The sequence below is a fragment of the Lemur catta genome, chromosome 22, assembly GCF_020740605.2.
Source record: "Lemur catta isolate mLemCat1 chromosome 22, mLemCat1.pri, whole genome shotgun sequence".
NCBI classification, from domain to species: domain Eukaryota; kingdom Metazoa; phylum Chordata; class Mammalia; order Primates; family Lemuridae; genus Lemur; species Lemur catta.
Genome location: NC_059149.1, coordinates 23,634,395 through 23,659,943, shown reverse-complemented (window position 1 = coordinate 23,659,943; position 25,549 = coordinate 23,634,395). Strand labels below are relative to the sequence as shown.

At 38.9% G+C, this 25,549-nt stretch overlaps 1 protein-coding gene across 4 annotated transcripts in view; it reads right to left on the bottom strand.

Moving 5' to 3' along the window:
* Nucleotides 1–5,818: 5,818 nt before the first annotated feature.
* The window catches only part of ADAM7 (ADAM metallopeptidase domain 7), a 35,302-nt gene continuing 15,571 nt past the window's right edge, over nt 5,819–25,549 (bottom strand). For 2 of the 4 annotated variants that reach the window (XM_045535287.1, XM_045535290.1), the window contains 14 exons: nt 24,871–24,955; nt 22,964–23,094; nt 20,899–21,073; nt 19,363–19,452; nt 18,189–18,384; nt 17,668–17,770; nt 15,913–16,108; nt 13,474–13,554; nt 12,337–12,415; nt 11,726–11,831; nt 11,252–11,351; nt 9,136–9,201; nt 7,823–7,879; nt 5,819–7,258 (listed from right to left, as the gene is read on the bottom strand). In XM_045535287.1, coding sequence (XP_045391243.1) covers nt 7,151–7,258; nt 7,823–7,879; nt 9,136–9,201; nt 11,252–11,351; nt 11,726–11,831; nt 12,337–12,415; nt 13,474–13,554; nt 15,913–16,108; nt 17,668–17,770; nt 18,189–18,384; nt 19,363–19,452; nt 20,899–21,073; nt 22,964–23,094; nt 24,871–24,955 — 1,573 coding nt within the window. In that variant the 3' untranslated portion in view covers nt 5,819–7,150. The remainder of the gene's footprint in view (nt 7,259–7,822; nt 7,880–9,135; nt 9,202–11,251; nt 11,352–11,725; nt 11,832–12,336; nt 12,416–13,473; nt 13,555–15,912; nt 16,109–17,667; nt 17,771–18,188; nt 18,385–19,362; nt 19,453–20,898; nt 21,074–22,963; nt 23,095–24,870; nt 24,956–25,549) is intronic. The other 2 variants (XM_045535288.1, XM_045535289.1) reach the window with 2 other exon arrangements.

The window sequence follows — 25,549 nt, the reverse complement described above, 5'->3', positions numbered from 1 at the left end:
TCACTGTGTCCAGCTTGTGCTATTTTCAGCATAGAAACCTGTTAAGCCACCAAGGCAGCATTAACAAGATGGAACGAATTGATTTATTTCTCTTCTGAATTGTTCTTGGCAGCGTCTCAATACAGAGGCATCAGATTTGCTCCATGTGCTACTTAGGAGATTACTTCTTCCTTCCCTCAGCCAGATCAAATACTGCAGTAGGTAATGGTACCTCAAACTTTGGCAATGTCCTTCTGCAGGGAGTGTCAGACATTTCAGAGAAGATCAAATTAACCTGCAGCTTCTTTCCCCAGTGGGTCTGACGAGGCAGGCCTCAGAGTCGGGACTTTAAGGGATAGGACAGAACGACCTGGAAACTCAGGATGTCACTTAAACTATTATTTCCCCATTCCAGGCTTATTAACGTAACTTTGATAGCAGGAGGCTAATGCTGATGACATGAGGTGTCTTAGTCCATTTAGTGTTGCTCTAAAGAAATATGTGAGGCTGGGTAATTTACAAAGAAAGGAGGTTTATTTGGCTCACAGTTCTGCAGGCTGTATAAGAAGCACAGCACCAGCATCCGCTTCCAGTGAGGGCTTCAGGCTGCTTCCACTCATGGAAAAAGGTGAAATGAAGCCACATGTGCAGAGATCACATGGTGAAAGAGGAAGCATGAGAGGGTGATAGGGGAGGTCAGCCTCTTTTAAACAACCAGCTCTCGAGGCAGCTAATAGAGCTAGAATTCTCTCATTACCAGCAAGGATGGCACCAAGCCATTCACAGGGTATCTGACCCCATGGCCCAAATATCTCCCACTAGGCTCCACCTCCAACATTGAGGGTAAAATTACAACATGAGGTTTGGGAAGGGGTGGGGAACCTGTGACCTTGGGGACACATGTAGCCTTCTGGATCCTTGAGTGTGGCCTTTTGACCGTATCCAAATTTACAGAACAAATTCTTTTAATAAAGAGATTTGTTCTGTGAAGTTTGGATTCGATGGAGGGGCTGCACTTGGAGGGTCTGGAGGGCTACATGTGGCCTCAAGTCCTCAGGTTCCCCACCCCCCAGGGCCCACTCACTGCTCTCTACTGATCAGCCCCTTTTGATGTCAAAGCTGCCTTTTCCAGGAATGAACTCTTAGGTCATACAGTTGCCACCTGTGATGCTGTTATCAGATTGGTCAGCTCAAAATTGAAGTGAGTGATGGTTCTGACTGTGGCTTTGGACGGAGGCCGGTGTCCAGATTTCTGTCTTGCTGTCTCCCCGCTGTGTGTTTCAGGACCTCTTATTCCTAGTCTCCTCATCTGTAAAATAATCCTCACCACAAAGCTTTGCACATTTCATGGAAATGTGGAAGAGTCAAGCAGATACCAGAAGTCTGGAAGATGCTGTGTGGATACTTTCCCTTGGCTGATGTGTTCAAAGTGACCACTCATCTGGTGCACTCTTCATTTTGCTAAAGCAAGGAAGAAGGGTTTACTGGATGGCTCTGCCTCTTGACTGCCCCTGTGCCATCCCCTGGCCCACTGGCTGCTGCCCAAAGTCAATAATTCCATTGGCTTCTCTTCCCTGTACAGTGATGGCAGAGGCAGCCACAGACAGCTTAGCCAGGCACACGAGATGAATTGAAATATCACCCAGATAGAGCCCTGTTCTGTAGGGAAAGCATCTTCGAGAATCCAAGATCATTGTCAAACAAAGAAAAGATTCCAGAATCACAAATCACTTGCTGGAAAGTGGTCTATGAGAGCTGCAAAAGGTGTTAAAATCTCAAGTCCATCCCCACTAGAGCTCTGCCTTGGACAACAGCATCTCAGCCCATGGTCTTGCTGAATTGGGAGGTGCCTGCTGCCTGGCTTTGCTTTTCCTTCCTGATATATAAACCCATGTATCATTGTTGAGAATGTTTGGTGGATGGAAGATGAGCATGGCACTGAGATATGGATTTCACTTACACGGGTCTAAATATTTCTCAGTGTGGGGGGGACTGTACTTTTTCCCATCAAACTTGTATTTAAACCAGCAGCATAGTAATGATTATTAATAAAAGCACACTCTTTAGAGTTAGACTCTCTGACTTGAAATAGTGACTCTACTACTTAATCAACTATCTCTCTTTTGGCAATCTCTTTTGACATCTTTTGACCTTAATTTTCTCAAGTTGTAAAATCAGAACAATAATAGTAGTGAACTCATTGTTGTTTTAAGTTAAATGAAACCATGCATATGATGTGCTTAGAATACTTACTGTCTGACAAATAGCGTGCATTCAATAAATGCTATGTTTGTTCTTGTTGTTGTAGCAAATTGTTGGTATCCTTGAGCAAGAGACTCTGGCTTTGGAATTCACTTGTCTAAGATTCTCTAAAGATCACTCTGATATATTTCTTCACAGCTGGAAATCCTGTGATCCTGAAGACCCCCTTTCCTATGTCTTCTGTCCCTGGAGACCCCTGAGATTTAAAGTTACATGTATCTTCTTATCTTTGCAATCAATATCCATTACATGTAGCTCACGGTTACAGCTTTTCCTGGAGAAGTACGTTAATGGATTCTGTCAAACCCACGAGACACTTACTTCCCAATATAACGGCTCTTGAGTTTCCTAAAAGCCTGACCTTCCGTTAGAAAGTGATCAGGAAGCTTCCAATAGGCCCAGGAATCTAATCAATATTTCTCACTCCTTGAGGATGATTAGCAGAGGACATCGATTGTCATCAACAGTCCACCACATAGTCAGGTAAGTAACACAGGCGCCAGCTTCTCCTGACATTTACTATCCATTACACATCCCTGGGGAAGGGGCAGCTCTTCAGGTTTCCATGGCAGCAGTAAGCAGAGTTAATTTGCTGGGGCTTCAAAAAAAAAAAAAAAAATGAACAGATCAAATTAAAAAACAAAAACTAGACACCCACCCATGATAGTCTTGGGGACACTGGGTTATTTGGGTCTATGGACACACCAACGTCAAGAGGATTGGACTTCGTAACTGGGAGTAAGGAGGATTTACCTTGCCAATTTAAAACCTTTATTCAAAATGCAGCTGTCAACCCAGCTCCCCTTTTGTTTAGGGGTACGGACCCCGTTTACTTCTATCCACAACCCTGGCAGAGAAGAAAGTGGTGTTTGGCAAAATGCACTCAGATTTCCATCTTTAATAATCAAGAATGAAGTCTATCAAATTTCTTAGTAAATGTATCTAAAGTCGTGACTTTGAGAAGGCCTCGTGCTTTCTGGAAAAGGGAGAGAAGCATTGAGCAGCTTTTCAGCTAAAATGCAATTTTGTTAGCTGTGTGGCCACCTAGTGGTTCTTCCATGAACTTCAATGATGGGTTGTCAGGGACCTAGATACTGGCACGCTAATAAAGGAGTGATTACCGTTCTTAGACTATGACTTCTCAATTTTAGCACATCCACTGTGAGCTTTTGAATTCTATAATCATCTGGAAGGACAGATGCCTTGAGAAAATGGCAGAATGGCTATGCAGAAAAGGTGGATATTTGAGAATAATTGACGCTGTATTGGGAATGCTGGTGGTAGTCATCGGTAGCTGAAGGTTTTTGTTTTGTTTGGTATCACCATTGCTGCATTCCTGGCAGAACTGATACAAAAACATACTTAAGATTCCTTGGGACAGTAGCATTTAGATAATATAGTATAACAAATATGGATTCTGATTTATTTTTCTGAGTCTTAAAAAGTGACTTGCCTGAACTTGAAGTGCAGCATCTATTTCCCCTGCCCTCCTCGCAACTGCCTTCGTGAAGTGTGCAGAAACAGATGGCTCTTCCTAGGTCTTAATTCTTGTTTTTACATTTTATCCTGTTTTTCTGTGGGTTGCCCTTGGGTCTGCATGCTACTGTAGTCAGCGATTGGGGCAGAGGTTTTGCTTAAACCCCAGGAGCCGGTAAAACTTCAGCCCTCGGGCCACTGATCTGTGTGTGGGTTGGGGAGCAGAGTGGAAGCTCACCCAGTTTTCAGTTCCCTCTTAGATTCTACTCTCTGTGGTGCTCTCTCGGGTACACAACCCCTACGCACAGCCCAGGGGTGTGTGGAGAGCTTGTCAAACCTTCGGTGCTTCTCTTATTCTTAGAACACCCCCTACCCCCACCCCAATTCCATCCCTGGCTGGTCCACTCCTTGCCTGAGCTGCAGCTCCAAACTCAGGCTGGCTAAGATGCATCTTTGTCCTGTTTGTTTCCTATATAGTCTTCGCCACTTTTGCTTATAAATCATTTAGGCTTCTCCTCCCCAACCCAAATCCAGCCTATTAAAGGCTGTTAAAAAATGTAAATATAAAATTAGATAAAAGGTGTTGGAAGGGGCAGTGCATACGACAGGCCCTGAAGCTTCATAGCTTCCTGCTAAATTTGCCTCTATCCAGGCCAGAGGAGCCATGACCTAGCTGCAGAGAATGGCCCAGGACCCCAAAACACAGCCTGCCAGGATATAACAAGCTTGGTCTGAGTCTAGGCAAGTTCTAGCAGCGGGAAGGGGTCTAGGTCCATGTATAGGTCAGGGCTGCAAGATTGCAGGGGCTGAGGTGCAAGGCAGAGGGACTTGGATGGCAGGTCTAGTAAGTCTGTCTATTCACAACAGGATTCCTGTCAGCCACTGTAGAGTCGAGGGAAAGGATTCACATCCCCAGAGGTGACAAGAGCCAGCAAGTATTAGGGCTGCATCTAGGTAGGCTGGCACTCAGAGCAGGGCTACAATCTTGGAGACCCAGTGCTCAGCAACTGGGGTTAGATACAGGAATGCAGTTGTGGGACTGGGGTCAAATTTGGGATTAAAGACCATCGGGGCTTGTGTGGAAGTTTTGGACACATTCGAGCCTCATTGCTGAAAAACTGATCATGAGTCGGGTTAGCAGGATGACTTAATCCCACCTCTTCACACACCCCCGTTCCAGAGGATGGAGCTAGGACAACTGATGCACATTCCTGTGAAATTATGGCCCCAAACTGGTTCCACAACCACGGAAAACTGGGCCTCCCAGGGGACAAGTATTAATAGTAAATAGAAGCTGTGAAAAATGCTTCCTACTCTGGAAACTATTGGAAGGAGAGAATCTTCAGAAATAGAGCAGACAGTGGCAGGATCGGAAAAAAGTAAAGTCCCCATGGCCTAGAATAGGTAGCATGGAGACCACCACCTAAAATCAAAAAGCGGGTTACCTGTCAGAAGGCTTCTGGAGTTATTTGAAGAAAAGGAAAGCTGATTAGAAATCTAGCGAGTTTATCTAGACAGGCAGCAATGAGGCAGGAGGATTTAGGGGTAGCAGAGATGTTTATTACTGGAGAGAGAGAAGAAATTAGGAAAAAGAAATCACCAGAAATTAGCAGCTCATTAAATGTGGAGCCTAAGACAGAGCAATGGGGGTGTGTGTGCATGAGATGAGTTTTCTGCAAGAGACAGGGGAACAGTAACAAAAGTAATGAATCAGGAAGGTGATCCTTTTATGAAGGGAAGACGATATCACCAAAATGTGCATTGTTCATCAACATGCGGTGTTGAGACTATGCAGATGCAGTTACCCTTGAACTTGTACATCAGAAGATTACTGTTTGTTTTAATGAGGCTGGTGTCTATCAGATATGGAGTTTCTGGGGGTTTCCCCCCCCACAAATTTACATTAAATGTTTAAATGGGTATCATTGGCTTTAAGTACACATTTATCAATATTCTTTCTTAAAGCGATGATTTTGATTAGAGCAACAGACACAGATGAGATACCAAGTGCTGAGTCACTGCTGTCCTCTGCTGTCTCCTCCGGCAGAAACAAACAAGTCAGGATAGCAACAAAAAATGTTACCAAGGATAACAAACAGGCTTTCCTGCCTTCAGCTGCAGCCTTTATTTCATTGAGTCAGAACATTTTCAATTAGCACTTGAAGACTTTATTTCAACGAATGAAAAAAAATTGCATGTAGCTTTAACAGTTCACAAGATAAAAAATAGAGATGACAAGAGAAGAATTGAGAAACATCTGTATAAGAAACAGCTGAAATCATTCTCAGGCCATCCCCATACACCATGACAAACCAACAGGGAAAGGGCAGAGACGGCACAGAAATTGCCCATCAAATGCTGAGATCCATAGAGTATGAGGATCTTGAAAACCCTTCCTAGGAGCTAGGAGTATGTCCCTCTCAGTTGGAGTCATTTTTTTGAAATTCTTGTAACCCTCTAACTTCTCTGTTAACTTCTTACAGAATTCTAGAGAAGCAGACCTAGGAATTTAGAATTGCTAAGAGCATGTTGTGTCCTGCTTTTTTGCTACCACTAAGATTTTAGAACTATTCTGTAGTTAGGTGACTATTCTTCTGCCTTCTTCACTTTTTTAATTAATGAGTGGAATCGATGCCACTCTGCCCTGCCTTTCTTGGCATTTTTGCAGGACAGAATTTCATTTACACTACAATTAGTGGTAGTGACACCGTGTTCAAATTAAAATAAGTACTTTTGTGTTTCCAAAGAAGTAAAGAAGTGATGTTTGCTTCTTAAATTATGTTACCATCATCAAAGTTTTGACTCCTTTAAAAGAAACTAGAGTAACATTTTGTAGGAAAATACTAGAGCAAGGAGACTCGTTTATTTTCATATTAAGCTAAGAAGCATTTGAAAAACCATAAGAACTTTTCTTTCTGTAGTACATGCATATGCTACAGGTTGTAAATTCTGCAGGTAAATATTCACAGAAAGTTGTCATTTCTGTCTGGATAAAGAACATTTGAGAAACTACCAGAACTCTGTAAAGCAAATATCTAGGGACGGTTGTGAAGCTCTTGCATCCGGACTCAACCTAGCCTTGCACAGCCATTTTGGATATCCAATTTCAAGCTCTAAATAGAAACAGATGGTTAAAAATAAGTTGTTTCCCATAAAATCTGTAAACATGTATTTCAGTTCCTCATTTATATCCATTAATTAGAATAACCTTTCTGGATTCTGTTGTACTACACTTCTTCACCCTTTTCTTGATTTCCTTAGCCATGCTAATGAAGCAGTTATAAAATAAACAGGTCTAACGTGGGAAAAAAGGAAATAATTTTCTTTTCCACTACAGGATGCCAAACACCTTGCTGGCACTCAGGAGTGTCTCTACTTTCTCTGGGACAGACTTGTCACATGGAGTAGAAGGATCATTAGAAAATGTCCTGCTTCATGTGACCCAGCAGAGGCAGCGTGTCTGTATCGGGCAGGAGTTTTTATAGGAACACTCTGTGGAGGGAAGCTTCATACGAACCCAGAACCTGCTCAGCTGAAGAAACTTAACAAAAATGAATGAAGGAAGGAATGAAAACAAAAACTCAGAAATGTAGCCAAACAAAACTCATTTTGTCTCTCTTTGACATAAATCAAAATTTTGGATACATTTTCTAATATAGACTTAGTCATTCGAATGTGAAATGATAATTCACACTTATTGATTTGGTAAGTGAAAACTTTGGTAAAGCAATCATGAAGAAAACTGTTCCTTTTCTGTGATTACCAGCACTATTTATTCCTTTAAAGTATTTGGGAAAAAAACAGTGCGTATGTATACTCCGGCTAGCAAAGTGAGAGAGAAAAGTAATGTTTTCGTTATTTCTAAAATACGTGGCAACTCTAGCTTGCTCCTTTGGGCAGATGTAAGACTGTTGGACTAAAACATGCTCAGCAGAATTAATCTGTTAGAAATTGTAGCATATCAGTGAAAACACTTTTAGCCCTCCTATTCTTTTGGTAAGTAGGGAGGATGTCCCCAGTCAAGCAATGAGTAGGTAAAGAACACAAAAATATCAGCATCTGAAAAGGAAAAAAACAGGGGTACTAAGTGTCATGGGGAACCTACCACTTTGGCACTTTGATTGGCATCTGTAATTCCTCTTGAATCTTTACTTGCAGGTTTCTGTAATAAACAAATTATGTCCCATCAGAAACTGCACCCGAATACATGCACACACGTGCATGTGCGCACATACAAATGAGCAAATGCACACACACGCAGACCATCTCTTCTTGCTCGGTGAAAAATCCACACAGTTTGTAAATTGCTCTGGGATTGTAGGGGAGAGGGGAGAGAGGAATGGGGAAGGATAGTTCTGGGTAAGTGAAGTTTTATCAGATACCATTATTCCTTGTAAAATTTATAAATCTTTCCTAGAATATATCAGGTAAGAGAGTTTAAAATATTTTTACAACATTAGAGTTTTCATTCAGGTAATATCTCTATTGGAATCCCAGCAAAACAGAATTTTTTTTTAAATGTACCACACTGGTTGAATGGAAAACGGGGAAGTTTGTTCACACAGCTCCACCTCTACCATCCAGCACATTCTAGGATCTTTTTGTGTGATTGGAGGATTCTGTGGAATCACAGACTGAAAACTACTCTAATCACAGCCTTTTAGTCTTTCATAAAGAAAGCTCGATGAGAATTGCTAATTTTAAAAATATGGAGTTGAGAATCTCAGTGCATTCGGCACCTAGTTCTGAGTAAGAAGTGTTCCACTGTGTGACTTTGATAATGCAGATATAGACACACTCTAGCAATTCTGGTGATTCCTAGAGATCCTGTAATGGTTCTTTTTTTTTGACTCAGTCTTTAATGCTGTATGTGCTAATCTGGCTAGTTTGTTTCTCTCTCATAAATGCTGATGCAAGGGTTATACCACCCTGGTTAACTGAGGGTTCTCGTGGGGGAGCCCTCGGGCTAGTCAAGGCCTCATTGAAAACTACCCTTGTGTTTTTACCCCTCAGAACTGAGGCCAGGACTAGGGTGAGGTGAATGAGGCATTCAACTCAGGAGCAGAATTTAAGGAGTAAAAAAAACCGTCAGTGATCACAATAAACAACATGTTAATGTGTTAGTTTCAAAAGTTTGAAACTGACTTTTAAGAAAACACGTGTATCATGATGAACAAAATGCCAACATTTTAAACAAAGACAGAATCTGTCCCAGGACTTGCATGGCTCACATCGCTCTTCTCACCCCAGTCCCCACCACCCTACTAAAAAGTAAGTCTCTAAGTCAGAGTGTCCTATTTCCACCTCAAATAAGAGAACTACATTATATTATTAGGCCTTTTATGGTTAAGTGGCATCAAAGTTTTGATTGAAATGGACCCAGATTATCACAACCAGGGAAAGGTGCAAGGAACATACCAGTGTGATGTAGTGGGGACTTGAAAAACTGGTTGGAAGTTTCTCCAAGGACTCAGCAGTTCTCTGCTAGTGAAAAGAGATATTATTAATCTGCATTTAACATTCAAGCATGACTATTTCTCAAACCCACAGAATACATTTTCCAACCATCCCTGGAATAGATTCCTAGTAAATGTGCAAATACTAAAAGACAAGGATACACTATTCTTCCCTAGATTGTTACCTTGCAATAGATGAGTCTAAGTAAGGATCTGTCTATAAAAAACACACAGGTGGGAAGAGTGAGAGTTTCTTTACGTATTGTGTGATGAGCAGCTCAAGACAGGTCTGTTAGCTTCCAAATCTTAATCTCTCTAATTGTCTGAAAGCCTGAAGTTTCACAACCAACGACATTCCTTTGAATCTTGAGGGTCTTTGAGCACCGCCAAAACTTCCTTTTAAGATACAGATATGCCTGACTCTTTTTAAAGTGTTTTCTGCTAACTCCCCAGTAGACATTTTTTACAATTTCTTATTTATTGTCTTAGAGATGGGGTCTTGCACTGTCATCCAGGCTGAGGTGCAGTGGCACGATCATAACTCATTGCAGCCTTGAATTCTTGGCCTAAAGCCATCCTCCTGCCTCAGCCTCCTGAGTGGCTGGGATTACAGGAGTGAGACACTGTGCCTGGCCTCAATAGACATTAATACAACCAAGAAAGAATGGTCTAGAAGAAGCAGAACCTGGAAGAGGCTCTGGTGCCAAAAGGGGGGAAAACCCCAAGCATCGTTAATATAACAGGGAAAGGACATCAAAGACAGATCTTTTCCAAACTCCAATTTGGCTAAGGATGGGTAACTGTGTCAAACAAGCATCAGCTAAATTATTATTATTTATACAATTTTATGCCAAATAACACAAAAGCCCTAAATATGAGATTTGAGGTCCCAAACTTTCCTATACAATCTGTGTTTAAAATATATCATGGTGTATACATCATCGGTAGTAAATTGAATTTATTCATATATTCAACAAATATTTATTAATTCCCTCCTCAAGGTGCCCCTCATTTAACCAAAAAGCCCAAAGCCCTTAAGGATCTTACAATCTACAAGTGTGACACATATCTCCCAGGCTCTGTGTGAAGCTCGGGTTGGTTTCTGTGATTATTCATCATTGATCATGGACTCAGACCACCTGCACCTGACTCCCTCCTCTGGGAGAGTGCCTGTTTTACACCCTAATTTAAGGAAAAACGTACTCAGGAAAGTAAACGTACTCAGGAAAACAGCACAGGAGGCATAGTAGATAATTAACACATAAGTGCTAATTACATACCAAACACCATGCTAAGTACATTTACGTACAGTTCCTCATTTAAACCTCAAGGCAAATATATGAGATTGATATTAGCAACATGTGGTTTCATTCCAGAAAATCTCAGTTTAAACTTGTAAAATTATCACCCGATATTTTCTGTCCATTAGAGTGGACAATGAAGATTTGGTTTGACCCCATCTTGGGGTCAACACTGGCTTCACAAAGAATACAAATGGATAACAAAATGATCAGAAACCAACATGGAACTAGAGAAAGATAAACTGTGTATCTCTAAATACTCCAGTGGAGTTCAGTAGAAGCATGTCTGCTACGTTCCTGGGGGCAGGGTGGGGGCATGTTCTGCATTATCGTGCAGTGACAGACACAGGGCTTATGGAATGGGGAGAGTCCTAGGCAAAGCATTCAAAATCTCTGGGACTGTGTAACTAGACCACTACCAACCACCAAAAAATCCTAATTTAAAAATACTGGCATCATTATATGTTCATTGGCACTTGCATCTAGCCACAGTCAGTTAATACCCAGTTTTAAACAGTACAAAAATTAATATTTTACTTAACCAGTGTATTCTGTCCTGAAATTGTGCCTTGGTCACTGTTGCATGTTTGTGTGAGTCCTGCTCCCTTTTCTTTCCTCATAGGTAGATTCAAAGGTTTATTTGTATGGAACCGTGTTAAACTGCTCCCCTGCATCTCCCACCTCACTTAGCTTAGGGTTCGTTCCACTTTAAACACACACACAGTTACTTTTAAAAAAAAATCAATTAATTAACTATTGCAAATATAAGTTTCTTACATGCAGAGGATGAATATCTGGCAAGACTGGCTCAGTCCTTGTCTGCGGCTCATCAGCAAAGTATCCTTTATTCTCCACGCCCAGGGTTTCCCTAGCTGGGCTGGCGAGAAAGAAATGTAACATTGATGCAAGCTATGGGATAAACCTGTGGCTAGATCTAAATCAGCTACAAGGTTTCTGAGATACTGGTGCTGAGGTTGTACCCTATAGCAACCAAATCACAATGTGTTGAACCCACATCAGCAGTTTTTTGTTTTTTGGTTTTTTTTGAAAGATCCCGAGGTGATTTCAAAGTGCACAAAGTCTGGGAACCACTGGAGAATAAGCATTTGGATAAGTACATAAAAGCGTGATTTACTACTATTCTCACCTGACCTTCATTAAGAGGCTCATTACTATTCCCCCATCTACAGCCACAAGGCTTAAATATTCTCAGTAACAGTCCAGTTCAACCCATGGAAAATGCAGACATACCTCTGAACTTGCTTCAACTTAATACATTTTTGGTAACGAATTAATAATGTGACAACTCCAATGCCTGTAACAACCAGGACAAACACAACCACCAAGATGGCGATATCTGCAACACGGAAAAACATGGGCATCAGCCAGGGCATCAGTTGTAGAACGGTGGAATGTTAGCATTTAACGGAGCTGTTACAATCTTGATTTTCCCTTTCTAAAGGACTTTAATTCTCCTCCCCTCTCAATTATTTTTATACAAAGTGAAAAGCCAAAACATTATACAAACTATCATTTGTATTAGCAATTGACACTCCACCCACAATTCCATTATATTTAAGGGAACCATGATCACCAGGAAAAGTTTGGGTGTTTATTAATCCTTGTTATGTTGAGGATTCTTAGAGGATCTAAGCATGATTTAGCTAGAAGAGAATATGTTACCTCTAAAAGGCAGTGTTAGTAAATTCAATTTGTATATTCAAACATGAAAAAATAATAAAAAGACCATACAAATCCATATAGAAACACTACAAATATGTAGCAGACTTGGAAAATAAGAAAAAAAATGTTCTCACTGGGTAGGCTTTGATATATGTAAGATTATATTCTAGGATGCTCACTGGTAACATTTAAGGTTTCTTCCCAGTCTACAGATGTCTGTCCTTCCTCACAGTGGCACTGGAGTTCATGGCCATCCCCCTGGAAGAGCAGTCAATCATATTTTATCAAATGACTGGCATAAGCTGTGTTTTGTAGCTCACTTAGCTTACTGCAAGTTCTACATCAAACACACAAAAACCTTTTTATTGATTAGTTAGCTAACATGCCTACCAAAATCAGTGTTGCACATAAATAAGCACACAAAATAAGAGAAGCAACCACCTTTGAAGAAGGCCTTTGAACAAGAGAATGATAGCTACAAATTCAAGGATAAATGAGACAGCATGGTTTATCATTCCAGAAAGTACATATTTTTAAATGTACAGCCTTGCTAGAGTCAGCTAGAGTTGGACATACCATAGCCAAAGAGCAGACTCTAAGCTTGGTAATGATGAGATAATATTGATGTGGGGAAAAAGTGGTAGCATAATGTTTAGTTCATCCAAGAGCACTGTGTAATGGTTAAGGACACAGACACTGGAGTTATCTTTCTGGATTAAAATCTCAGCTTTTCCCATGGCACATCAGTGTGCCTGATTCTCCATCTGTAAAAGTGGGCGTAGGAATAATACCCACCTCTTAAGTTTATTATGAAGATTTTTAAAGTTTATATATATAATTGTTACTATATAGAGTTACTGACTAATCAGGCCTAGGGCAGATGTTACCCATAGACAAAAACTGCTAGTAACTACTAGTATTAAACAATGTTAAGAGAAAAAAAAGATTATACATTTTGTTGTTTTTCTTAAAAGCATTAAGCTAAAGCTGACATTGGTGTAACTGAACTATAAGGGGTGTTGCAAAAGATTCAAGTTTAAACTTCAGGTTTAAACTTTATATGTACATAAATTGCTGGATTTCTAGATTACCAGTTCAAGAATAAGTCATATACTTACAGTGCAGGCAATATCTGTGTGTAATGATATCTGGTCTGGCTCTTTGGATCAATTTAATTGATGACACGTGAAAAATGGATCCCAAATATATATTTGATTTAAAAATCAGCAAAAGTGCATATGCATGTACACACAGGCTCAGAAATAAAGTCCTAAGTAGCTGGTAAGACATTAATTGAAAAAGCAGTCAAATCTTACATCATTTTCACCACACTGAGAGCGGCAATTTGTTGAACTGTAAACGTTTTCACTGTTCACGCATTCACCATTGCTGCACACCTAGAGATGAAGTAACCAACATGAATTAGAATGGCTTACAATATATGAGAAATTGTAATTTCATGTAATGCATGTGAAATGTATAATTTTTCATGTAATTTGCATGTAAAATTGTAATTTCAATTTATATGATTTAATTACAAATTAGGTAATTTTTCCCATTATAGAATCCCACATGTAGCATCCTTTTTGGATGGAGAAATCCTTCATAAGTATTTGATGAAGGTATTGTATATGAAAACATTGTTATATCAAACTCATTTTCAGAATGGTTATGTCCTTATTAATGCTTTGAGTGTTAGTCTATCAAATTGTTCTAAAATTACAATTGCCACAATTTCTTCAGTTTCTAGGAAGTTTCCTTTTTGACTTGGTATGATAATATATATTACATCATAATTGCTGGTTGGCCGGGGAACCCACTGCCTTGTGTTTCCTTGGCTCCCAAGGTTTCTATCTCATCTTCTCTCCACATTTCAGGGTCTTCTTATGCTATTTAAATATATTATGTTCAGAGTTTTAGCTGTATTTTGCAGAAGAAGTGTCTACTCCATCTCCTCTGGAACCAGAAGTCCCTACATCTATTTTAAAAGTAAATCCATTATTATAATCTTCCTAAAAGTGCTCCAGATGCCACTACATGAATGGCCAGAGTCCAGAATACTGATGGCCCCAAATGCAAAATATTTCAGGCTCAACTAAAGGGTACCTGGGGCTATGTATTATGTTTGCCCCAGCTTCCTGTGCCAAATTATAATGTATCCAGGAAAAAAATAAATATTAGAGAACTAACATATTTTATGCCTTTTAAGTTGGGTATGTCTAAGAATAGTATATTAGTGCAAAAATGAAAGGAAAATTCTTTAACTGGTGTCATTGTGATATCCCATAGACTCGCATTTGCTATGCATGACTTTCTTCACTAGTAACTGGCTGAAGAACCAGCACCACTGTGATGGGTGTGCCTCTGTCCTGAGCCTTCTCTCGAAGGAACACGCACTCTATTTGGAGGTGCATAGTCACAATGTACTGAAGAGATTGAGATGTAATTCTTAACAGCTGCTTTCCCTATTAGCCCCCTTTTTCAGTCCCTCCCACTCTTAATGAAGGAGACGCTATAATTTCACTTTATATCTCAGGTTAATTTTCCATATCCAAAGTGAATAGCAAATTGTTTGGTATTTTCTTCAACCTCAGGCCTTATACACTTTGTCTTGTTGAATGTTCTTGAATTTTCTAGCTTGTGGTTAAGTAAACATACCTTAATTTTCACAAATACAGATTTCTTACCAAGCTGATATTCATTTAATCATTTTAGTGAAAAACTGTATAGTTAAATACACGGACTTGAAATCTAAGTGCCCATTAAAACATTAAATTCTAATTCTTTTTTTCTTACATTTTGACTTTTTGTTTTCTAATTTATGTCTCTATCAAATCATACAAATGACATTGCAATATTGTGGATGGTAGTGTAGAGAGAGAAAGGAAGACATACCACAGGGAGAAACTATTCAGTTTCAAATAGTTGATTTTTTTTCATAAAGTGTCATATGCTTTCCATACATTCCCGATGAGCTGGCTATTGTTTAGAGTATACAGTCTAACATTTTCATCTCGGCATGATAAACCCTTCCCAATTTGGCCTCATTCTGTCTGCTCAACTTCATGTTTTGCCATTTCTCCCGAAGCTCAAGCCATACTGAAATTATTGGTTAACTGAATATTCCAAATACTTCGTATTTTTGCATATTACATAAGTATTTCTTTCTAAAAAGTCTTTTCCCATGTTCTGTATTGTTAAAATGTTGTTTATCGAGCCAAAACTGAAATGTTACACATTTAAAGTGCCATTCTGTGTTCTATGAGCAAAGTCAGTCACTTTTCCTTTAGATTCCCGGATATGCTTTGGTCAATCCACTATGAAAGCGCTTTTGTTGAATTGTAATGATCTGTGTAATTCAGTGTATGAAATGCTCCAGTCCACTCATTTTTAGTGTACAGAGACTGGCACCATAGTATGTGACCAGTAAATATAGTTAAATGAATAAAGAATGTTTGACTACTTTATAGTCACATTAATTAGAAAAAATATCCTGTCTATAACTTCATTAGTTGTCTATTGTAAGATGTTAGTTAAGTATATTTATCACAATTACATATCATTTGATATAACTAAAGTTAGGAAACATGAATGTTTATTACAGTGTTATTGCTATTCTGCTCCTCATTAAAAAAAAAATTGTCAACTTTTCTTTCCATTTACATAGGCCCCTTTGGAGGCAATTAGAGCATCCAATGTTGTTTTCACATGGCTGAATCAAGAAGTTTTAATAAAACAAAGGGCTTTCATCTTACCATTCCATCTCCGCATTTTGTTCCAAAGGCAACCAGGCCAACATCTTTAGCATCGTGGTATAAAAACGTGGTTTTGCATTTGACGGTGCCATTCTGGGGGTTCCACTTTGGATCACTGAGGTGATAGGTCTTGTCTTCTCCAAAGAGAGATGAGTGATGTCCTCCGCTACAGTACAGCTTTCCACATGTGACATCTCTGAAGGAAAGGGACAGTATTCACAGGCTTAAGACCAGAAATAAAACTTTAGAGACGAGGTATCGGTGAAGTGGCCTGGTCCCTTTCTTCGAGACCCAGGTTTCCAGCAGGTTGAAGGAGTCAGGAGGGACAGAGAAATCCCTGGACAAAGTCCTGACCCTGGGTACTGAGATGAGCAGGTGAAGAATGTAAAATGATCCTATTTCTTTTTGATTTCTCTGTGATTCTCACAAATCAATGGTTGTTCAAGTTTACAGACAAATATTTCTCATTAGTAAGTTGAAGGACTAAATCAAAGTTCAAGCATAACTTTAATCAGGGCACCAAGATTTCCCTCTTATTCTTTCTCGCGTGGAGCACCATCAGTTGATCCTGACAACAAGCCTGTGAGACTGCTGTTATTATAACCCTCGTTTTACAGACTAGGCAGCAATTGAAAGTCGGGAAAATTGACTGTCTATTGTCACCTAATGTATTTAGGAGCAAAGTTGAACTTGATTATAGGTTTTTGTGGTTATTGTTTTCAGTCCAAATCCTGTTCTGTGGCACATGGCCTTGTAGCATGTCCAATAACAAACTTGGAAGAACGGTTCCACTCACAAATAAAAATAAAAATAAGGAATGTTGGACTATTCTATAGTCAAACATTAATTAGAAAACAATCATGTCTATAACTTCATTAGCTGTTACTTTTTTTAATTGGCCAGATATCCTCTTAATGAGAATTATAAAAAACCAAAAACTTATTTTTTTTGCAAATTGCTTTCTAAAGAAATGATTTGCTTTTAATTACAAATACTGTACACGACGATGCCTTCTTTTGCAAAACCAATAAATACAAGAACAAATTTTAAACACAAGATTTATCCAAGATATTTTTAAAGAAGAGAAAAAGCCTGATTTTTTTCAGTATTTATAAAAATCAATTTATTCCCTAACCTTTCAAAGATTAAGTTTGAAGGTGTGGCTCAACTGGAGAAAAGAAAGAGAAAGAGAGTGAGAGAGACCATCTTATAGCTGCTTTAAATAGGTTTGATAATTTTTCCAATGTCACCTTGCCTTTCTGTAACTCATACCTTCACAAAATAGCTGAATTTAAAATATTTCTAATGAACTGATTAACAAAGCAAAAGAAAATACGTATGGAGCAGATATTATAAACTTTCTAAAACAGATCTAATTTCCAAATTTTCCCGCTTCCCCAATTTCAGCTTCTACTTTGTTTTCTTTTTATGGCTTCACTTCTTTCCTTCTCTTTTCTTTCCCCTTTTTATTTCCCCCTTCCTCCCACTTGCTCCAGGTCCCTTGTTTGGTAGCATTCTTTCCCTCTCCTTCTCTTCCAAGCATCTTCAATCTTCCCTGTCTTTCCTCCTTATTTTCCGTGACTTAATAAACAAACACCAGCTAACGCTGTCAGGGATGTGAGCTCTCTCCTTTTCGGCTCCCCTCTCGTCCTAACCTCCTCAGTAAAAAGAGGTCAACAGCTGTCAGAACAAGAGCCATTCTGATTTTGCAAAACCCTGTAGGAGGGCACTTACTTTTTTCCATAGGGCACTTACTTCTCTTCACAGGGAATGAATCTGTTTTCCTGGTTTTTGCAGTACCCAAATTTATTTCCTTCTTTATTCATCTTGTAGCACACATCGTGACTCCCTTTTGCCCCTGGGGTGCAAAATGGTATGATAAAAGTAAAACAATGAGAGTATGAACATCGTCAATCATAAGAGACCTTACTTCTCTAATGTAATTGAATTTTCAGTATCATGTTATATCATGTAGTGGTGAAGCAGAATGGAAAAAATCATTTTAAAACTATCCTATTGTCTCCAGAGGATATTTTAGGAAGTAGGAGAAATAGACAAAAGTATACATAACGTACAACAAATATGCATAACATACATTAGCTCACATACTGAGCTACTCAATTAATGTTAGATGTAACATCCAGAGAAGTGCTAGGACATACATTGGAATAAAGCCACATATGGAATTATCTCCTATCTTGAGCCAATTCCTATAGGACGATGCAGAGAAATACACACTATTCTCTTTATCAATCATTCACTGTGATGTCTCTCACCATCAGCAAACAGTTCAGAGCACTGATCATCCCGGGTAGGACATTTCCCCATGAAGCAGTAGCCTTCCTCATTCTTGCAAGGAAATCCATTGACTTGGAATTGGTCCTTAGGACATGCAGGAGAGTGGCCAGTGCACACCTCAGGGAAGTCACATTCATCTTTTGCTGGTCTGCATGTGGACCCTGCTTCTTTAATCTGTTGAAGAAAAACAAATAGACTGGATCTTGGATGCATTTGGATAGCTAAGGAGCAGTAAGTATGCAGAAAGTTGACCCACTTAATTTATCTAAAAAAGGCATTAAGGATAGATCATCACTTCTTTCTCCATTCCACTGAGAATTGTTATTATTCGTAAATACCTTGGCTTTTATGTAATTTTAGGAAGGACAAGATGGTGTTTTTGAAATTTGGTATTAGAACAGGCTCAGGTAGAGTTGGAATGGACATAAAATGGAGAAATGGGCAGATCTTCTCATTTATATTGTCTTTTCTCCTCATCCAAAAGGATCTAGTACACGCCTCAATCCCAAACTGGGAACCTCTGCCTATAATGAGAAATCTCCATTCCCAATAAATCAGATTCCTCCATATGTAAAAAATACCTGGACTCTTATTCCTGGAGGGAAATGCCTAGAGATATTCTCTCACTTAGCCATTCAATATGCATTTGATTGTGCTGGGTTCTGCATGGATTTGAAGATGCAGATAATGTTTCTTTTCTTCATGAGTTCACAATCCACCCAGTGGGGTGAAAGAAGTGTCAATAGCCCTTGGATTGCTGGTTGTCTTCCCTAGAAATATCTCCCCTCTACTAGACACGACCACTTTCCAATCCCAATACAATCCTTTTCCCTTTTAGCCTACTATTGTTGGGATGACAATTTTCCTCTCAGCTGGGGTTAAATAGGTTGGCAATGATTTATACCAGGAACAAGAATAGTGTTGTTGGTCTTGGGATTCCCTCCTAAAATACCAAGTGCTGCCTACCTGCTTTTCCCAGTGGTCCCCAGACCACTGTTTAGATGTTAGAGCCTCTCAGAAGAGGCACTGTGGGGTATTTGCAAACCTAGCCCCATTCTAGAATTAGCGGTGTAGGTTGTGCAATGGTGAGACAGCTCTTTGATCCTACATACACTGAAAACAGAGAAACCCTCTCCCAGCAAAAGATCTTACCTGACAAAATTCACAGCATTCTCCTTCTGCACAAGTAAATCCTGGCTTCAATACACATTTGTGTGCATCACAGCAAGGATTAGTACACTCCTGGCAATAATCAAAAATTAAAGATCAGAAATCGGCATGTGGTTTGACTCCAATTTGAAGAGTTAATTAGTTGGCTCTGCTGTGGAATCTTTCAGAGTTAAATATTAATGCATAACCTTTGGCTATGGTATTATAGATAAAGATTACTATTTGGAACTGGTGTTTGCTTCTTTCTGTTTCCTTCCCTCGTGTTGTTTGGTACATTGTAGCTAATAAATTCTCACTGGCAGCATTAGAAAGTCTAAAGTTTGTGATTTTCCATTCTCCTATGACCTCGGTTCCCTCAAAGGTCTTACTGCTGCTTCCCCTGCTAAAGTTTGACATGAGATAATACCATTTATGAAGATCTCATTTCACCTGTTGCTCAAGGTGCTAAATATTTCAGGTTGATCGTTCTTTTTTTAATGCATGATTAAATAATAACAGCGAGAGGGTCACTTAGGCTCTATCTGCTTGAGCAAAAGGCAGGGAAAATGGTCTGTGTCTGGTCAGGTAAGATACATCATGTATGAGAATGAAAATGGTAGAACCATTCTAAAGACGATCAGTTTCCAAAATTAAGATACTCTACACATTTAATCTGAGACATTTGGAGACTAGTTCTTACAACCTCTGGACAGGTCACTGCCCCCACTCTGATTCTAGAGTCTCTAATTTCTGTCTTATTAGTTAGACCTCTTTGAATTGCACAGTGTCTAGAGCACAGGTACTAAAAATGTAGTCCTCGGACCAGGAGCATCAGTATAACCTTGTAGCTTGTGGAAGCACGGACTCTCAGCCCCATTCTACACCTGCTGAATCTGACTCCACATTTTAACAGCACCCCTGGTGATTTATATGCACTTATTAATTTGAGAAGTAGGTGTCTAGAACACAGACCTATATGATGAGCTCTTGACAGAAAGAGCTTCTATGCTGGGGAAAAGTATAGCAAGAATTATTTTAAAATTTGCCTCAATGGCTTTTTCTAAATGTTCTAGAGATCAAGACTATAATAAATATGTGAAAGGTTAAAAGGTTTCTACTCTATTAAGAAAGGGTTTTCTAATAATGGGAACTGTCCAACTGCAACATAGGCTAGCCTCCTAAGGCTCTGAGTAAACTTGACCATGATGAATTTTATAGAGCAGATTCCTACTATGCAAGAGAGGTCAGACTTAAGAACACCTATGCGTCCTTTTCACAAGAAGGGACAATTAATATATAAACCAGGCAAATGTGATGCTACTCTCCAGCAAGATCTTTATACATGATTGATAAGAATCCTTGGAATGAGGCTGCACCAACAGCTTGTTTTCAGATAAAAAAAAAAAAAAAAAACCAAACACAGTTTTTTAAAGTTTTACAAAACACCATGGTGGATTTGATCAATGGCTAGAGCCCCGCCTAGGTTCTAGCCGATGGTGAACTTAGTAGTTTAAAGACAACATCATCATTTTCAAATACCTGAACAGGGCCACAGTCACACTCTTCTCCCTCATCCAACTTTTTGTTTCCACAATATTGGAAATCATCGAACTTGGCAGGAAATGGAACATTGAGCATGCACTCTGGCTTGTAATCCTTCAGGTATTGCTGGTATTGGTTGTGGCTGCATTTACTGAATTTTAGTGCAGGAATGCTAGAGATAAGGTAAAAAAAAATAAGATTAATCATGTCAAGGCATAGTGGTATAGCAGCTGTGTAAGTTTGATGAAGCAATTAGAAAAACCAAATGTAAATGTTCACTATCAGAGAAGAGCAGCAACTGGGCTCTCTATTATTAAAAATATCTTGTAAAAACACAGCTAACACATACTATTTTAGTGCAAATATTCTGGCTACACATCGTCCAGCAAATCCTTTCTCAAGTTCATGGTTAAAACTGGTTGTCAATGCTTGCTGCTCCCATATTCCTTTTTATATGGTCCTCTCAAAATAATCTATATACTTGTTTATCATCCCTGCAATATTGCAAACTTCTCAAGGTAAGGACTGTATAGTGTTCTTCTTTAAAAAAAAAAAAAAAAAAAAAAAAAAAACCCGCCAGTTAACACAGTGCTTGACACAGTAGTCCTTCATAAATATTTTTGAAACAACATATTTATGTAATAATATCACATATATCCTTATGAATGAGATGTGCTTCTTCTTCAACTGAAATGCACCTCCTTTCCAACTTCCTTTTGTTTGGACTCCCTTGGTATTATTATTGACATAATAATTAAACACAGAAGGACTTTTAGAATCGTTTTTTTTTTTGAGACAGAGTCTCACTCTCTTGCCTGGGGTAGAGTGCTGTGGCATCAGCCTCGCTCACAGCAACCTCAAACTCCTGGGCTCAAGCGATCCTCCTGCCTCAGCCTCCCAGGTAGCTGGGACTACAGGCATGTGCCACCACACCCGGCTAATTTTTTCTGTTTTTAGTTGTTTGGCTAATTTGTTTCTATTTTTAGTAGAGACAGGGTCTCGCTCTTGCTCAGGCTGGTCTCAAACTCCTGAGCTCAAGCGATCCTCCCGCCTCAGCCTCCCAGAGTGCCAGGATTATAGGCGTGAGCCACCAGGCCCGGTCAAGAATCTTGATTATTATATTGGGATGATGTGACTCTGAAAAAATACTAATTATGTAGAAAATAACACAAAATTAAATATTAGTGAGTTCTTACTGTATGCTGGCCACTGCATTGGGGTGTGCTGGCTACCTTACCTCATCTAATCAATACGTGGAAGCATTGGTCATCAACAGACACTTTTGTCACCACACACAATGCATTATGTGTTCTGGCTGTGAAGGGATTCAAACATGTGCAAGACTCAGGATCTGGCTGCAAAGTAGTTCCCAGTATGATGGGGAAATGCTGGACATTTATTTATTCTGTAACTATTTGTGAAGTACCTAACATGTGCCTGGGACTTTTCTAGGACAATAGTGATGTAACAGTGACCAAAACAGACAAAACCCTCTGACCTCATGGAGCTTAGATTCTAGTGAAAAGGGAAGATTATAAATAAGTTAAATATGTAAAATACAGAATATTTTAGATAGTAATAAATACGGAAGAGAAAACAAAACAAAACAAAGAGAGAGAGAATGGAAATGCCAGGATATGTGTGTGATGAGACAGGATTGAAAAGTTGGATCAGGAGATCAGAGAGGGCTATGCTAGAAATGACGTTTGAGTAAAGATAAGAAGAAGGACATTACAGCTTATATCAAAGATGACAAAACAAGGCATGCAGAATCTATTTCCTGCTAAGAGACCTGGTAGAGATTGGTACTAATTGATCATAGTGTACTTTTGCAACTTGCCAAGATGGAATTTTAGAATTTCTCTCACTGTATCACTAGAGAGAGAGATTACCAGTTAATAAGATTTAGCCCCAAAAGGGAAACTTCTGACCACTCCTGGTTCTGTAATTAGACCTTCCAGGAAGTCCCACAGAATAACAATATATCCTACAATAATGGCATCTGACCCAAAAGCTACTCCCAAAATATTTAAATGTATTTTCCATATGGTTTGAACCTCACCTTCCGCTAGTATCCATCACGCATTTTCCGGAAGGACAGGTGCACAGGAACTCGTCATGCTGCATCCCAAGGTTATGCCCCAACTGATGTGCTATTCTATTTGCAACTATATTTATGTCAGGTAAAAGATCCTGATGCAAAAAGAAATGTGTATTAGAGATTTCTAAACAATAGCACACTGTAGTACATAGTGCTTCAAACTAATAGTTGAAAGACCCAGTTTCTAGCTCCTAATTAACTAGTACCTATTGGAGAGGTCATGGCCTCAGTTACCTCCCTCCCCTGCACTTTGGTTTCTTTAATTACATAAGGACGCTGGGAAAATGACTTTTTAAGTATCTCAAGCTCTAATATTTTGAAATTTGTGGGATAGTACTAGTCATTGTTGGATTTATAGAAACTCATTCTTACAAATAGCTAAGAACTATTAACTAATGTTATGATGGTCTGAATGTTTGTGTCTCTCCAAAATTCATATGTTGAAGTCCTAACCCCAAGGCAATGGCATTAGGATGTGGGGTCTTTGGGAGGTAATTATGTCATGGGGGCAGAGCTCTCATGAATGGGATTAGTGCCCATATAAAAGGTGCTCAAATGAGATTCCTCTCCCCACCTTCTACCATGTGAGAACACAGACAGAAGTTGCCAAGTATCAGCCAGAAAGTGGGCCTTCACCAGACACCCAATCTACTGGTGCCTTGGTCTTGGACTTCCCAGCCTCCAGAACTGTGAGAAATAAATTTCCGTTGTTTATTTGCCATGCAGTTTATGGTGTTTTGTCAGAGCAGCTGAATAGACTGAGACCAATGTCCAGTAGAATATAATAAAATTTATTGTCTTCTCTATGCTAGATTTTCAAAAGGGATAAAAACAAAAATATACGAGGTTCTTGTTTTCGATTTATGGTCTCACATTGCAAAACAATGCTATGTAATCTTGAGGAGAGAGTTTCCATTATGAAGAAAATCTAAAAGGCAGATATAAAAAAATCTTTGGCAGAATTGGTTGTTATCTTGGCTCATGGTTCTATTCCATATTTTAATCTCTATATTAATAAAAAATTAATTTCCAAAGAGGAGTGGTATATCAGGTTACTGTAAAGCTAATAAAATATCCCAAATTTGATCATTTCATCTTACTCATATGAAGTGGAAAATGTGTCCTGGACTGGCTGTAATATCATAATTGCAACAGTAACAGCCTGTATCAGATTAGATTGACTCTACTGTCCAAAACTTACATTACTGAAATACCATAGGCAAAGCTATAAGCATAAAAAGAACCATAAAATAAACACGTCATGTAGTCATTTAAGTACTAGCATTTAAATTTGAGGTTTTAACTAGACTGGATTGGGCATAGCCATAACTAGGCAGAGACCTAAAGGAAATAAATAAAACCATGTTTTCAAGAATCTCTCAGATAGGGTTACTTGGATATTATTTACTAGGAACTTAGAGACTTGGGAAAGGATGAGATAAACTAGGGGGGTCAGCAGTTTATAGAACCTAAGCTTTCTAAAAATGAATTGCAAGACAGTCTTAATATGATATATAAAGTAATTTATGCGCATCATTATTAGTACAAGCACAATTATCCACGCTAGCTAAATTAGCCATTAAGTTTTGTGTACCTTATCTGTCTTTATAAATAGCTATATTTAATATGCAAAAGACCTTTCCTAATCATTGCATGTTAATCTGTACACGATAGCCTTTTAAACTCTGAACACTAGTTTACTTTCATTGTTTATCTATGATTTTTAATAAAACATAACAGTCTGTGACTTATCTTGGCAGGAATGTATGACAAAATGCACATAGAGTCTCTTTTGATGGGATACAGGACCTTACAGAAATTCAATTCAAACTTTTTGATTAAGTAACATAGATAAAAACACAGCCCACCTTAATGACACTGGAGGAATAATAGGGCAGGCACATACCCCCTGGATAAGAAATTCCTTGCGCATGTGTGTAGAGCCACTTCCCACTGTAAACAAGATGCAAACACACTCTTCAATCTCAATTAGTAGTTTAATTAACATAAAGATCAAACTGCAATGAACCATCGCAATGGCAATGTTTTTGCATGTGAAAGTGCCTTCTTATTTCTGGAGTTCTGGAATTGAGACTGACTTTAGTTAATATAGAGCTCATCTTTAACCTGTGGTACATTAGAGGCATTGGGAAAAAACCAATGAAATTTAAAGTCGCAATTGTAGAAAGTATATTCTAAAACCCAGACCAAATGAGGTTAGAGCCCTATTTTACTTGACTCTAGTCTACACTACATTCAGCTCTGAGTAAAACCACTAATAATGCAATCAATTAATTAATTAAATTTAAAAGTGTTTAGAAGGGAAAATGTAACAGTGAATGAACCTAATACCATGATCTATCTGATACATTTCAACAAAATTTTAAAACTTAATCAGCCATAGAAACCCAGAGAGGATTTGATAGCCACAATCAAACACTTGAAAGGGTTGTCATGTAAAAAAAGGACTGTTGTCGTACCTAAGAAGACAAATGTAGATATGTATATTATAGGAGTCCAAATTTGATTTGATTTCAAGAACAGCAT